Source organism: Zeugodacus cucurbitae, chromosome 2 (genome assembly GCF_028554725.1).
Source record: "Zeugodacus cucurbitae isolate PBARC_wt_2022May chromosome 2, idZeuCucr1.2, whole genome shotgun sequence".
NCBI classification, from domain to species: domain Eukaryota; kingdom Metazoa; phylum Arthropoda; class Insecta; order Diptera; family Tephritidae; genus Zeugodacus; species Zeugodacus cucurbitae.
The window spans coordinates 793,428-809,987 of record NC_071667.1 but is presented as its reverse complement, the minus strand read 5'-3'; the positions used below and the strand labels follow the sequence as shown (position 1 = coordinate 809,987).

Below are 16,560 nucleotides of genomic sequence, written 5' to 3'. Positions count from 1 at the left end.
CCATATACCGTATAATTTTGGATATATGTTTCATTATGAGTTATTCAACAAACTCAGAAGTTTTAATTTATATTGTATATAAACCTTTCTTTTATAAATTTGATATACATACATATGTGCATATGAATGTATATATTAAACTTTTACTTAAGTAAAAATGCAAAGCAGTTATTGGTGTTTGAGTTGTAATTGTTCAGTGTTTGTATCGTTTAGAGGATTCCCTAAAACATATTTAGTATTTGATTTTTGATGTTTTCAATCTAGAGGCGTCCTCTTGTGAACATCGTATGTGTTGTATCCGTTAGGTTCAACTGTATCAAGCAAGCCGATATTATTTTAAAAATTTACAATTTAAATTTAAACATGAGTGGCAATAATAATTTAATTGAAAAAAACTACATCAAATCATTGATTTCAAAAGCATAAACATGTATAATTATATATACAAATATATGTACATATGTACATGCATGTGTCCACACATATACTAAACAAAAATGATAGTTTTAAGTTATTATTACATTGGCTCAAAAATCTTTACATTTGTTCTTACAATTACTCGAAAACAACTATCGGCATACTTTCAACCGTTTACCATTTAATGCGTTCATGTCAGTAATTTTACAATTTCTTTTTCTCTCAGCAAGACACTATATCAAGGTGGTTGTTTCACTTAACAAATATATGATATTAGACGCACACCCCATTTATATGTATATTACTATAGTAAACGCATATATGTATATATGTATCAGTATGGGCATGTACGTATGTACATACATATATATACACCATGATATCTCATCTTGATTCGTTGATTATTTTTTTAGCGCTGAGTGTCTGATATTACATTTAGGCTAAAGTGCGGTATAACACAGCAATACGAAAAATGAAAAAGGTTAATTTCAGAGAGTTTGAATGTACAACTTCTATATGGTACTATAATGTGCCGTAAAAGTCTCCACTTTAATGGACACTTTTTCGTCACGTCCATTTCACTTTCCTGAATAATTCTACCACAGATATATACAAATTTGACAATTCTTAAATATATGCGATTTACCATTAACATCCAAATTTCTACACAAATTTTTTATGAATTTATTATTTTTTCTTAATTTTGGCGCTTAGCCAAGTCGATGCCAAAGCGAATGAGTTTTTACCTGATTGTTGTGATATACGAACGCACACGCTTGCTTTTTGTGACAATGTATGTACGAAAACTTGGCACTCATAGTTACGATAATTTGTTCAATACAATACAATACAGACAATATACGAAACACTATACATAGGTGCACTGCTTCTTCTTAAAAAATTGAAACACAATATTTTTTGGTTCATTGTACAAATGTAAAATCGGAAATTTTTACATATTGTACAACTTTTTATTTATATATAATCGTTTCTGTTGTTATTATTGTTTTTGCGCAAATCGGTACTTAAAAAAGAAAAAACGGATTTGGATACTTGACAATTACTATTCGTTTGTAGGTTTTGGTCTTTTAAAATTGGTGTTGAATTCTTCACACAGATGAAATTAAAAAAATTACAAATTTTTACAAATTATATATATTTATGAACATTTTACAATTTTTTTGGTTATTTACTGCATAAAAATGTGCAATAAATTTTTTTATCTTTACTTGTTTCTCTTCATTTATTAATTTTAATTATTACAATTTTGATGATAATGAAAGTTCTTCATTTTTACTCACATTTGATTTTGTAACACATATATTTCATAGACAATCAGATTTATACTTTTTTGTACATTTTTTAAATCAGTATTTTTATTTTATGGATCTGCTAAATTAATATGACATTTGTATTTTGTATATATTTTCAAAACTAAAATCACAAAACAATATTTAAAGAAAAATTTCCATATAAATGTAAATACATATATCAAATTTCTAAACCAATGGTATTCTGAATATTTAATCGTGTTTCATTATAACCAAAATTAGCAAATTAAATATCTTTCATTTTCATATAAGATGGAACAAAGATTATCGGTCTCTGATAGGCCGACTGTGATTGCAGGATTTAAACGATCTATGTTCTAAATAATTTTATCACACAAAATTGCATTTTTTTTTCTATCGTTTTATTCCATAAAACGTAAAGGGTTCATGTAAGTGAACATTTTGCATTTGAACAAAGTTTAGACAAAGCGAAGGATGTATGTACGTAAAATAATATTTAAAATGAGAATGACAAAAAATCATGTTTGCTTAACATTTATAGGAGAAAATGTTAAATGACATGTAATGGTTATTTGTTTTTCATTTGAATTTAACTGGCACTGTCGATTGAAAAAGTGTAAGTGTTTCTTTTTTCTATGTGCGTTGATATATTCTTTCTTTCACCGTAACTCAACATTCATTTTTTAATCTTCTTCATTCTTGCACACAGGAATTTGAAACTTTTTCCCTCGGTTACAATCTCTTTGTTGATTTGCTCTTTGGAAGGATGTTTTTTGTAATCAAATTTTTTTATATTTTTTTCTTTTTTTTTTTTTGGTTTTCTTTTTTTTTTTTGTTTTGTTTTATAGTTTTCAGCACATTTATCTGGTATGTGCATAAACAATAAGCTTGAGCATTCCACACGTCATACGGTTTATAAAAACACAGGATGTATGGATCAGCATTCGCACTAAGAATAATGCGTATACATATTTATAAACATCAAAGCAATATGATATCGAAATAATATTCGAGTATATTTTCGCAATACATTCCGCCTACCCTTCACTTTTTCCTAGAAGCCCTGAATTTTCTGTACTAATTTTAATGTATCATCCATATATAAGGGCTTCGGTATCATCCACTTTTATAAATACATACAAGCATTGAGAGAATTAATTTAAAACGATCACATTGTCTGCATATTCATACATATGTGCGGAAGTGTACTTTAAGGTTTGTATAAAAGGATATTTACTTTTTGTTTTTATAATTAATATTCTTATTTGTGTGCATGTTTATTTTTTAATTTATTGTATTATGATTATTCTTTACTGTAATTGTCACATATCAAGTCTTCATTAAAGCTTTTCATAAATTAATAATGCCTGCGTACTACTCTCTTTTCAACATTTATACTTAATCACAAATATTTAATAACTGGATAAAACTTTACGTATGTATGTGTGTATATACATATTATAATTGGCTTGATAAGAATATTTTGTGGTACACTGTATGAGATATTTCAGATGGAATAAAATTAAGTGAAATATGTTAAATATACCGGGTAATTAGAATGAATTTAATTTTTTGCCACAATATATGCATTTCTTAAAACTTAAAAAACTGACAAAGGGATATTCAACGCGATTTTCACTCAGAATTTGCATATTTAATACTTTCATAAAATATATTTAAGCACTGTTTGCTACAATGCAATACACACATTATGAAAATTAAAATTCCATAGTAAATACTACAATAAAACATTCGTAATGTGCTCCTTCAAGAGCAAGATTTTGTACTAGATGGTGTATCCCTAATAAAAAAAAATTCTGTAGTTTTCAGTTCTCGTTATCTAACAATATTGGGCACAGTAGCAAATGGCGAATTATAATGCAAATGTTGAATGAAAATCACATGCGGTTTATTTGCGGTATAAATGTATGCAAATCATTCAAATTATTTTATGATGTTATTTAATAACTATGGGGTCTGTAATATGTATGTGAGTTGAGATTGAGTAGTATTCAAAATACAATTGTTTGTATTTTACTTACATTTAAAAATGCAATACCCTTAATTTCTCTTTTTAGTGGCTGAGTGTGTGGTAATTTGGAGTTTTCTCTAAAGCAAATTATTATCATACAATTACTCTGTATGCATTTCTTGATGGGTTATTGGAATAAACTATTGACACTGATCAAGAGCGTATACGTAGACTAAAATAAACTAAGATTAAATAAAAATATTGATTGCGTTCAAATATCACTGCTGCACTTTCCGAAAATGAGGCAAAAGAGTAAGAAGCTTTGCATATACATTAATTTAAATGCGTATATACGAAATTATAAGCCTTATATGAACAGGCAAAGGTTTAAAATATTTATATATAACTTGTTTATATTTTTTATGTAGTTTACATAGTCGTTTTCACAGATAAAGACAAGTTTAGCATGTAATAACATAATATTTTTCACATGCCAATTGAATTTATTTCGCTTTTGCTCTGAAAAGGGCTATATGAACATTGTGTACTCATTTGAACATAATAAAAATCTACAATTGGGAAAGAAAATCTTAAAATGCAAATTCAACCTGTTTTACGTCTATGGATCCTTGGGTTTATGTGTGAAAGATAACCCAAAATAATTATATTATGTTTGCAATAAATACAATATTCCTACATATATCTACAATGTTTTTTAATTAACAATTGTGTGTAGTTCAAATATCGCACATCCATCAACTGGTCACATTTTTAGTATTAATCAATTTCATTGTTTCAACTAATAACCAATTCCATAACATTGTGCGCTCTTAATGATTTAGTATTTATTCTTTCTGTCTCCTTCCTGGAAGAAGGCGTAGAAAAATTTACAATTTCTAATTTTTACATTACTATCATGGAATTCAATAATTATATTCTATGTTCACAAAGTGACCACATACAATATTTCACAATTTTAACAAAAAAAAAAAACAAATAAACAAAATACAATATATTCAATACATACTAGCATACGTATATAGCATCACAAAATTCAAAATATTTACCATTTAAGATTGCAACTGACATTTGCATCATATTCACAAAAATTGGCAACAGCAGCTCAGATTTAGTGTGTTTTGCTAACAACAGTTCCCGAAGCATTCGTTTTATTCCCTATTACTGAAATACTCTAGTTTCCATTCAAATTTCTTTTCATCGTTTCTTAAAACCGTTTAAAACATATATGTATGTATAGATTTTTTTAGTTTACAATCATGACCAAAAGAGATAATTGAAATGCTTCGGACCCGGTCAAACCAGAACCATTTTTAAGCATATTTTTGCATACATTTTTAATATTATAATTTTCTTATTGGTAAATCGGACATTGTTGTACCGTGTTTCCGGCAAATGCTTAATAATCCATCACAATTTAATTTGATATAAATCAGTTGACAGACAGAAAAATCTATCCATTAACACCCCCCTTAAATAATTATTATGAACTAATAAAAAAAGGTACTGGGCTTAAGTGTTCTTCTATAGCTGCAAACCATCACTCACCACGATACTGTTTTAAGGCAGTTGTAATCAAGTTACATTTTAAATTTTCATCATAAGAAGCAGTTACTTTAGCATCGTGCATTCTCTTAATTTGAACGTATATTTCAATCAATGTTTAATTTTTATGGATACATACATATAAACGCCGTCTATTATTCGTTTTTTAATTCTTCTTGCAGAAAGGACTAGCTTTCATTGAATTACGTGTTTAGCAATAATATGCTAACCATTTTCTGGCTTCTATGTATTACTTATTAATGTAAATACATGGGTACATCAGCGGACAGAATTGAGTGTAATGATGTTTGCTACGACTTGGGGTTCTTAGAAAAAACTTTCCGAATATAAATGTACATTTATGTATGTACCATTTTAATTTGAGGAACAGTTCTTCAAAGTTGCATAACTTTTCAAACGACTTTTGAAGAGATGTGGTTCGTATCAATAAATTAAAGCGCAAATTTTTGTATTAGGCCTTGTGGCCGCTTGGTTTTGTCTTTTTTCTATTGTTGTATTTATGGTTTGTACATTGCTTGAAGATGGAAAAGTATCTTCAAACATTTTTAAATTTACAATTTTTAGTTTAAAATTTGTTAACATTTATCTTTGGGGTTTTGTCATTTCTGCAAATACTTTTCAGCATATTATTTCGCTAATACAAATTTTCAAAATGTTAACCTTCTTATAATAACATTGAGGGTGATCTCCATTTTTTTTAATATAGTACAAATTTTACAGTTACCTACAGTTCAGTCAAGACGACTTATGTAAATACATATTAAGTAATGAAGTTACAAATTAATATGAAAGATGCTGAATTAAAAGATAGAAAACTATAAATAAATATAACTATATTATTTAAATTACAATTCTATTTAAATGTAAAGTACAAAAAACGTGACATCCGCGCCAAAACATTCAAATTTTAAGTTTGAAAAATAATTTGATTTAATTCATCATCATGAATACATTTAAAGTCAAAATCATGTTAAATACAAAGAGCTGCATTTACACTTTCGTTTTCAATTTTCTATTATTAAAAAAGCAATAAAATACTTGCATTGAACAAATCTGTGAAATCAAAAATATATCAAAATTAAGGATGTCGGAATTTGATGTCTTGGCGCAAGTGCAACGCTTAGTGGTACAAGGGTAATAGCTTTGAAATTACAATTACATAAATCTACAATTAATTTATTTTACAAAATTAAAATTACAAATTATAAAAATTTAATACGAATAATGAGAATCTTGTTGTTTTATGGTAAGTAAAATAAATTTGGCATATGTTACAAAAAATATGTTTTATATTGTCTGCCGCCATTGCTGAACATAACCCCCACTTGATGAATGTTTAATGTTATATCTAATGTCGCTGCCGATGGTGATTTTATGTTAATATCGTTAAGATTGGTTCACATGTTTTCAGCTGCAACTGCTGTTGTCCTGGTTGTCTTAAGGTGTGACGCAAGGTCATTCCGCATTATTTAGACTAACGCCTAAGGTCACATATTAAATGTTTTTTTCTCGTTGTTATTTTATTGCTTTTATTGCATTTTGTTTACATTTGTTATTTATTGTTTGTATTAATTAATGATCAAAGATTTTCTTCTTTACTTTGGTGGGTTGATAGAATTCGTTATTTAAAATAATTCATATTTTCAAAGTCACTTCCCTTTGCGAACAACAGGATAGCCAGAATTCACAAAGTTCTTTAATAGTAATTATTATACAATATTTGTGGCGATTATATTATCTAATGTTTCACTGTGTTGTTTGTCGTTTTTGATCCTGTTTTCGGTGTTGAACATATGTGTAATCTAGACTGAATTATATTTTAAAATTTTCTTAAACCATTAATAATTATAACTTAATGTCGAAAAATAATTTGTACAAAGTTCCTTTTACAAGATGTGAAATTTTACTAAATTATTGAAATTTGGAATTTTGCATTCCCGATTTTTTGTTTTTGTTTGTTCAACCATTTTATATATTAAAATTAATTATTTCATTTTATTATATACTTGAGATCACAAGCATTTGTTATTTGTGTCGTAACTTGCGTTAATGCAATTAAAGTATCTTCCACGTACATTTATATTATTTAGGCTTGTTTTTAGTTTAAATTTTTATCACACCATTTACTAGTTTGCATTATTGTATTCTACTAATTTCCAGGTCAGAGAATTGTAAATATTATTATATGAGTTTTTTTGAAGTTCTACGATGTTAATTTTGATTTTATATTTGTTTTACAGAGTGCACTCATACATAGTTCATTGCGAATATCACATTTTGAATTCGTGCAATTTACATAACTCAGTTTTCTTATTAATTGAAGTCACTGTTTTTAAATATATTTATCTGATGTTCGCTAGTTAAATGGTGAATTGAAGTTTATTCTGCTGTACGGATATTATTAAGAGTGGAAAGCGGTTATGATTGCACATTTAACAATAATTTTAGATTGTGCGTATCGAAATCGTCTAGCAAATTACGCTTCGAGTGCTTCACAACGTGGCCACCACAGGTATGTGCATCAGCTGCTAGTGCTGGGTTGCGCGCAGTCGTTACACTGTGCAAGCCGGGACCAGCACTGCTGGTTGTCTTATGTTCCGCCTTGCCCAGGGTCCAATGCTGTGGTGGTTTTGGTAATGCCGTAGGCGCCGGTGCATCGAAGCATTTGCTGCCGGCGAAATGCGTCAACGCAGTTGGTATCAACAATTGTGTTGGCGATACATTACCAAACAAAGGGCTATTGCTGATGGCGAATTTTGCGCGAGTTTTGCGACCGGCACTGCCACTGTTACTATTAATTGTAACGCAATTTCCTCCTCCTCCTAATATAACAGCTGGCGATTGACGGGTCTGTTGCTGCTGATGCTGCTGCTGTTGGAAGTGAGGTGATTTTTGACCATCACGCTGTTTATTACTGCTACCTCCACGTCTACCACCATAATGCGTTTGGTAATTATGGTTATTATTACTAAAGAAAACTCCGCTGTCACTCCCGCTTGTAAGCAGGGGCGAATCGCGCTGCTGCTGTAATTGTTGGGTTTGCTCCTGCTTACGCTGCTGATGCTTACGTTGACGCGAAGAAGAGTGTCCGCTGCCAACACCACTTGAACCTAGAGATGAGTCGCTGCTTGTAGATGAGGTGGATGCACCCGAGGACATTACAGAACCAGGTGGTGAAGAACTTAACACTTGTTGTTGGTGATAATAGGATTGGTAATTTGTACTGCTATCAATACTGTTGGAATGTGTAGTTACATTTATAGCAGTAGTCGGTGTGTTGCGATTCACATTACCAACTCCACCTCCATTAGAAATTTTCTTTAAACGGATTGTTGTCGCATCTGCTGCTGTGGTTGTTGTCATTTTAAAATTATTACTAACACTAGTGTGCGAGTATGTCATTGTTCGATATTCTATTTTTACCGTTCTATTTTTACCCGATTCAGCTCTAATTCAGTGGATTAGTTTGTTATTATCTGATATCTTTATTATTTTTTTAAATACGCACTGCCTTTCGTCTCTCCAATGTTGTGTTTAAAGTAATGCTTAATTTTTAAATATCACACACAATAAAATCAACGTTAATTTAGGTTTATCCGTTTTCAAAGTCAGTAGTTCTTTGCTCTTTTTTTAAGTAGAAAATCTGCTTTCACGCACTGTTGTATGATAATTTTAAATTACGCCTGCTTCCCGAAAGTTTTCTTACTTTTTTCCAGCATCAAACTCACAGTTTCTTTTCCTTTTCTATCAGTGTTTTTTGTTAATTTTTCTCTCCCTATGCTTTCTTGCTTATTTACATATACATACATATAATTATTATATATATTGCTATGTATAAACATATATATATATTTTATATATAATTTTATTTTGTATTGTTAATCAGTCTGTTGATTTTTCTGGTTTGTTTTAACCTTTCTTAGCTACTTTACTCATTAGCTTATGCTCCTTCGTCTTCTTCGAATCTTTGTCCTTCTGTATGATCCTTCCGTTCGTGGATGAGCTCGGCGGTACATCTAGTTAGGGTCCTAAAAAAAAATTACAAAATAAATATTTGCCAATAAACTCGATTAATAGTTCGAAACGTTTTCAAAAACATAAAAATTCCACTTTAAAATCTTGGCCAAAGTGCGAGTAAGTTCTACTCGAAACTACTAAGTTCACTTAACTAGGGTGTTTTTTAAATGGTGACTGAATGCCGCCACTACAAAATGCAAACGAGAACTGTGAAAACTATTGGACACTGATATAAAATATAATGCTGATTTGACTCAGAACTTTATTTACACATTTAATATTGTTTTATAAAAGAGTTAATAAATTAACAGGGGAAACTTTAGTATACTATCCCAGGCTTTCGGTAATAAAATAGGTATCGTTGGAAAGAGGAGGTTCTCCAGATTAAGAATCCAGAATAAGTGCTACTTTTATCTTGAATTTTCACAATATATACTGCATATTTTATTAATATTATGCACTTATTTTACACTTACACTTCACCACATTGTTTCTGCATATTTATTTTATAAACTTTATTACCTAAATAGCTGTAAATAAATATTTAACATTTTACACAAATCTTCGTTTAAAAAATAGCAAAAAGGGTTGCCTCCTCTTTCCAACGATACCCATTTTATTACCGAAAGCCTGGGATAGTATACTAAAGCCGACCCAATTAACAAGTTTTACTTATTCATTTGACTTTTATTGTGTCCTCTTTTGAAAATTTTTGTTTTCATTCGTGGTTGAAGTTGGCGAGAAGGTAGCACAAAAAAGCATAAAAGCACTTAAACTTTTAGTTAAGTATCAAACATGGAAAATGAGGTATTTGAATTGTTTATTAAACGGCGACGTTGCCACTTTTCCCTGTTAGACTTTTTTCGTACACAGGAGTCAGTTTTTAAGTCCTATTATTTTAATATTTATTTGATATATATATATACGAAATGAAAAATTTACTCACTTTTCGCTTTGTAAACCTTTTCACAGCACTCTTCTAATTGGCTATAGCACTGCAACGGAGCTTTAGTTTCTCATAAACTGACATTAACTTGGATCACTATTGCTCTCACTCTATCATGTACGAAATTCGAATTGCGTCTTCGGAAACGTCGTATTTTCTTGCACATGTATATGTATTTTTTCGTTTACGAATGCAAAATGGCAGACAAATAACGATTTTCTTTATTTCAGTAAAATGGGATTATTAAGCCCAATTTTCTTATTCCAACCACTGCTATATTTCACATTGAATATGAAATTGATTTTCAGTTAAGATATGTTTGATTTACACAATAACAGAAAATCGCATCCTTTGTACACTTCACCTTAACTTTAGCTTTTGTAACTGAGTGCTGCGCGATAAACTCTTGTTTTAATTTCACTTAAAATATGGATTTATATTTCTCTAATTGGAAACTAAGTAGAGAAGGAAAACGCTCTGTTATTTGAACTTTTTTAGATTAATATAACAGAAGCAAGTGGGATATACCTTCATTCCGCATACACACCGATTTTTTTCCAATTGCTTAAACCACACAAGGTCTATCGATATTCGGACAATTGCCGAAGAAACTGATTCCCATGTATTGATATATTGTTAGTTATTTTCCACTTATATTTTACGATTTGTACGGATGATTTATTTGCAATTAAGAGTAATATTTCTATTGCAGTTTGTTTTATATAAGGTAAATTCTATATAACACTATTGTTTAATGAATTTTATAATGTGTTTGTCATCACTTTCGAATATTAAATGCCGTCTCGTTTTCGTTTTTACATTATACCAACTCTTCGGTCGACACGTTACACTAAAAACGGCAATTTAAAAACAATTGCGATTATATATTTATCTTGTAATTATTACAGAATTTTTATAGTATTAATCGTTGCACTTTTAACTTTTTAATCAACTTCTGTTAACCAGAATTCTCACCAATTGGCTATAACGCACCGCGAACGATTTTTACTGTTTTAGAAATTCTAATGCGTTTGGCTTGTGTGGTTTCCGCGTTTTTCCACGCCTTCTCCGAACTTAACATCAACGCTGCTATGTCTTAACTTAATTTTCAGATGACACACCAGTTCTTTTAAACGAATATTTTACCCTAAAAATTTACCTATTTGCCAGGGTATTTTAAGTATCCATTCAACAAAAAAGGGGATTTTGAGAAAAACAGGGAAATTTTACTTAATCAGTACTGACAAACATATTACTATTCATCTCTTTTTAGCCTATTCAATTTTGTATTACTTTAGTTTTTGGAAATGGGAAACATGTACAGCTAATTTATGAGATCCAAATCTCCTGTTTGAAAATAGCAGAGTTGCTCCAACACAATTTTACAGGGTATATTTTGTTAGTTCTTGACAATTTACTCGTTCGCTGGTATACAGTTGTACTAAAACAGAAATAACTGATCAGGATAAAGATAGACAGTTATATCAAATCTTTGACAAAAGGAAATATATTAAACTATATTCTTTTTATACTACGGATAAAAATGGACATGAAACTCAGCCTTTACTTAATACAAAATTTATTCTAAAAAGAGAATATTTTTTTCCTCTTTGTCGGTATCTATTAAACACATACATACCTAATTATTAATGGTAATGTCTTTACTGAAGTAGTACCGTCAAATTGACCAATTATATATTGCAAAGAATATTAAGTAATTTCCTTTTAAGGGATTCTTCGTCTTTCCTTGTCGCTCCTCTAAGTAACTTGTCACGAGTTGAGGCAACAAAAGTCTTCATTTATGAACTGGCACAAACAAACTAGGAGTTGCTAAAACAAAGTCACACTTTTGATATTTTCATTTGCGTAAAAAATTTAACTCAATGGCATCATCAAAGAAATTGTATTTGGAATATGCCGTGCTGCAATATTTTTTCTCTGTTTGTTTATTTATTTTCAAACTTAAATGATTTAATTTAGAAAGTTTTAGAAAAAGAAACATAGTATTATGCAAGGATGTTGGATGCATCTGAAATGATAACCTTTACTGAAAAGTTGATTGAAGAAATTAAACATTTCCCCGTTTTATATGACAGAAAAGTAATGCGTGCAAAGGACAAATTAGAAAAGGAAGAAGCTTGGATATCTCTTACAGATCGTATACCCACAGATTTAAGAATTAAAGGTGTTTTATTTGTTACAAATATAATATATATTTGTCTAAAGGCGTTAGTAATAAAATTCCTATTTTTGCAGTTGATGATACAAAGAAAAGATGGAGAACTCTAAAAGATTGTTATTCCAAATACCTTCGAAGTTTTAAAACAAGTAATAGATTTGAAGCCCGATATCAATCTTGGCGGTGGTCAGAACACATGGATTTTTTTAAACCATTCATGTTACACAATGATAGCTCCGATGAGTATCAAAGCACGTTTCAAAAAAGGGTAAAAAAAAGAAAGTATGACAGAAGAATAAATGACTTTCAACCACATATAATAAATAATAACTTTAAAAGCCGAACAAATATAGATAGCCACGATGAGTATATTAAAAATGCGCAGGTTAACACGACGCATGGTCCAAGTAGCAAAATTAAAGGTGAAATAGATGAAGTCGATGATGAAACATATCAAGCAATAGCCAGTGCAGTTTCAGATTATGAGAATACATCTGGGGGTTGGGATGAATTAATGAATGAACCGGATAATGAAGACATTATTCATAATTCATCTTCAAAAAGTATAGCATCAATCGATCCCGGAAATTATCTTGACCCTTTGGGGGGAAGAAATTTTGATGGCTTAGATTTGACATTTCTTGGATACGCCAGCAGCATTAAAAAACTCACGGCTCGGAGACAATCCCTTATAAAGTTTGCAGTTGCCAAATTGATAATGCGAGAAGAGTTAGCACAACAAAATGACAACGAAAAGAACTGTCCACATAAAGCTAGATTCAACATATAATTGTACATTAATAAAATGTTGTGATTAAAACTTATTTGGTTTTTCAATATTTTCGAATGGATAAAAATCTGTATGCATTAATAATATTGTATATATTCATAGTCAGTCAATTATTAATTAACGTTTACATTCGGTAATTAAGGTATAACTTTTTAAATTCCTCAACGCGAAATAATGTCTTATGCTGATATATCTATATACATATATATGTATATCTTGGTATTCGACTAACCGAATTGACATTTTTTATGATGATAAAGGATAAAATAAAAACAATACTTTAGTCTTTGTGTTTTAATAAGAAATATAGTATATGTATGCCTATATTGTAGAGTGTATACTTACTTGAGGTCTTGTTCATGGATTTTCGAATTTTGAATTAATGTTCGATATATTTTATTTAAATAAAAATAAGGGTGTAAATAATAAAATCAAATTTAAATATTCTTTAATGCTAGCACGAAATTTTATTTATGAAATTTGTATTTTTATCATTGTCATAAACACATTAATATTTACTTTAATTATGGAATTGTAACAAAAACTGATAATTTTTGCATTGTAGGAATAATTTCAGTACAGTATATTATGTATCGAAATGCTATCGAATAGTAAATACAAAGGATACACAGAGTAGTTTATTTTTTCATTCGTAAGATTACTGATATACATATGTTTAAAATTTGTATCTATATTGAAGTCAAATTTATTATATATGTTGCAATTTTTTGTAATAAGTATATGGTTCACAAGGACATTGATATATTAATCTTTGTTTGTATTTAATTTTATGTACTTGTATTATATTTGTTTGCAATTTAAGCTTAAAAAAAAAAGAATATATGACGTAATTATAAGAATAATATTTCAAAGTGTCTGCGAACTGTTTTTTTTTGTTATAGTAATTTTGTTGGCTCTCTTATAAAAAATCACACTTTACTAGTGTCACATCACACATTATTATTTTATTAGTATGACTTCGATATTTTTTAAATACAACGGTGTTCTTTCACTTCAACTCGAAATTTTTTTTGTTATTAATGAACAAATATATCTTTATTTATAAAACTATCAACAATAAAATTATTTTGTGTTACTTAAATAAGTATTTACGTGGGTTATGTAGATACAGTGGAACTTCCATAACTCGAACTTCTATAACTTGAAGATCTCCATTACTCGAACTTTTGTATTGAAAATAGCGTTTAGAAATCAAATTTCATACAAATTTCCTTCCATAACTCAAATTTCCTTAACTCGAACTATTAAATTGCCAATAGAACCCAAATTTCATACAAATTTCCTTCCATAAATCGATCTTTTCGACCAGGCCATAAAACAAAATTTAAAATTTTACTATCGAAGCACAATTTTAAATGAGTCCCTCTACATTGTATGGAGGAGAATAAAAAATATGAAATATGAAAAAATATTCTAATTGATTTCATAAATCATGTAACAAAAGCATGGGACACAGACGTCAAGATCCAAACAATAGCAAACTGAAAGAAACAAAATTACAGAATACGTGTTTTTACGTATGTACATAAAACTGTATGCGAAACTGTGTATAAACCTATATTTTACAGCTTTTTGAAACATTTATGTTTTATTGCAAATTTCCATAACTCGAAGTTTTTTTGTGGATTATGGTGATTCGAGTTGGAGAAGTTCCACTGTATTTATATAGATCGTCTGGTGGTAATGTAAATGTGGGTAAATACGAGCGTATGTATGACTGCAAGTTAATCAATGTACTTCAATTTAAAAATAGTCAGAAATGAAGTCCGTTAAGTACCAATTAACGTCTATAAAACTAACTTTAATTGGCAATGTATTTTTTTCTTTTTAAGCTGCAAAATAAACACTACATGATATTTTTTCTTATACTTATGAATAAAGATTTTTACGTAGAATTAGTACCATATATTTGTGCAAATATAAATGATAATCATGAACCTTTTTATATACATATATACTCATATACGGCATACCTATTTCGTTAAGTCATTTAGTATATGCAAGTATTTAATAATATAATCGTTTTTTATTTGTATATGTATATGTGGATGTATTGATGAATTGAATTGACAATTTTGAAAAAATATATATAATAGTCAATATATTTGTATATATTTAAACGACAAATTGTGCTGTAAAGTTGAATCAAAACTAATATGAATACTTGAACATTGATTGACTTTCAATGGAAGTTTAAAAATTATTAGAAACCTAACTCAAGATATCAACAAATCATGTTTTTTTATATTTTCATCCTTAGTAATGGGGCATAATGAACTTCTATTTGCCTTATAGTTTAATAAGTCTATTTAAATGTGTGCCAACATTACGCCAACCAAAATGGAGAATTCAAATTTTCGTCCGTTTCGAAATTGAAAAATACATTTTTCAGAAACACATTGAAAATAAACAGTAATAATAATAATTTGGCACTTATAACTTTATTATATGATTAGCCGGTATTATACTCTTTCTGTGGTATGAGCATTCATAAAACTAATGCGTTTTTGTAAGATGTTTATCTCGTGTTAAAAATACCCAAAGCTTTGACTGTCTAGGGTTAGAACTGATTACTACCAAAAATTGTTAAAGTTCGTGATTTTATTTCGTCACCCAATTAGTGGAATGCAGGAACAAAATAGTTGGTCCCGGTGGACTTTAATATGATTATTACATAATTCTAGCAATGAACATAGGTGTGAAATATGTTTGAATGAATTTCGATAATTTGTTTACTATCTCTCGTCCCTTGCAATTTTATTCAACAAACATAATTAGTTTCATGACAAAGATAATCGGGGTGTTATTTCGCATTAAATATTTTGTTTAGCTATAGAAATGTATCAAGAGTTAATGCAAACAGAGTTTGGTGGATAATTTCTTTTAGTTTTTTTGAAATAACATAATATGCATTCGTATATTACTTATTTAGTAGCATTTTATTTTTATTTCACTTACATATGTATGTGTATGTATATATTGATTAGCGTTAAATATGCAAGTGGAGGGCAGGAATCGATTTAATATTTTTAATGCACACTACTGCAACATTATTTTTCATACGAGTATCGGTATAATTTGTTTTTTAAGTCATCACTATTTTTACATACACAATATATGGTAATAATGCGTCCGCTTAGATGAAAATATTAGTACAAATATCAATTTAAAAATGTTTGTGTATTTATTAATTACATTTAAATCAAATAGGTTAATTATTATTTTGTATTTTTATGAATACATACGTGCTCACAGCAATTAGAATATATTTATGTATGTACATATATGTATATGAATTTTTAATATTACAAATCACATAAACATTATTTGAAATACATTGCT

General features: G+C 29.0%; 2 protein-coding genes and 1 long non-coding RNA gene across 4 annotated transcripts; 2 read left to right on the top strand and 1 right to left on the bottom strand.

Annotated features, from left to right (window-relative positions):
* Nucleotides 1-3,212: 3,212 nt before the first annotated feature.
* On the bottom strand, nucleotides 3,213-11,352 carry Pnrc2_1 (Proline-rich nuclear receptor coactivator 2). Of its 2 annotated transcripts, none has more exons than XM_011178135.3 (3): nucleotides 10,757-11,352; nucleotides 10,229-10,683; nucleotides 3,213-9,293 (listed from the first exon to the last, which is right to left on the bottom strand). In XM_011178135.3, exon 3 carries the CDS (start codon nucleotides 8,665-8,667, stop codon nucleotides 7,684-7,686), a length of 984 nt encoding a protein of 327 aa, XP_011176437.1. In that variant the 5' UTR covers nucleotides 8,668-9,293; nucleotides 10,229-10,683; nucleotides 10,757-11,352; the 3' UTR covers nucleotides 3,213-7,683. The 2 variants fall into 2 exon arrangements, with proteins under 2 accessions (XP_011176437.1, XP_054081099.1); XM_054225124.1 differs by having other exon boundaries at nucleotides 10,229-11,078; nucleotides 11,204-11,351.
* A 713-nt stretch (nucleotides 11,353-12,065) lies between these two features.
* Nucleotides 12,066-14,145, top strand: LOC105208369 (uncharacterized). The gene is made up of 2 exons (XM_029037844.2): nucleotides 12,066-12,413; nucleotides 12,485-14,145. Exons 1-2 carry the CDS (start codon nucleotides 12,245-12,247, stop codon nucleotides 13,195-13,197), a joined length of 882 nt encoding a protein of 293 aa, XP_028893677.1. The 5' UTR covers nucleotides 12,066-12,244; the 3' UTR covers nucleotides 13,198-14,145.
* A 1,141-nt stretch (nucleotides 14,146-15,286) lies between these two features.
* Nucleotides 15,287-15,954, top strand: LOC128919798 (uncharacterized). The gene is made up of 2 exons (XR_008469927.1): nucleotides 15,287-15,863; nucleotides 15,903-15,954. It is a non-coding gene; the product is annotated as an uncharacterized LOC128919798 (long non-coding RNA).
* Nucleotides 15,955-16,560: the final 606 nt, after the last annotated feature.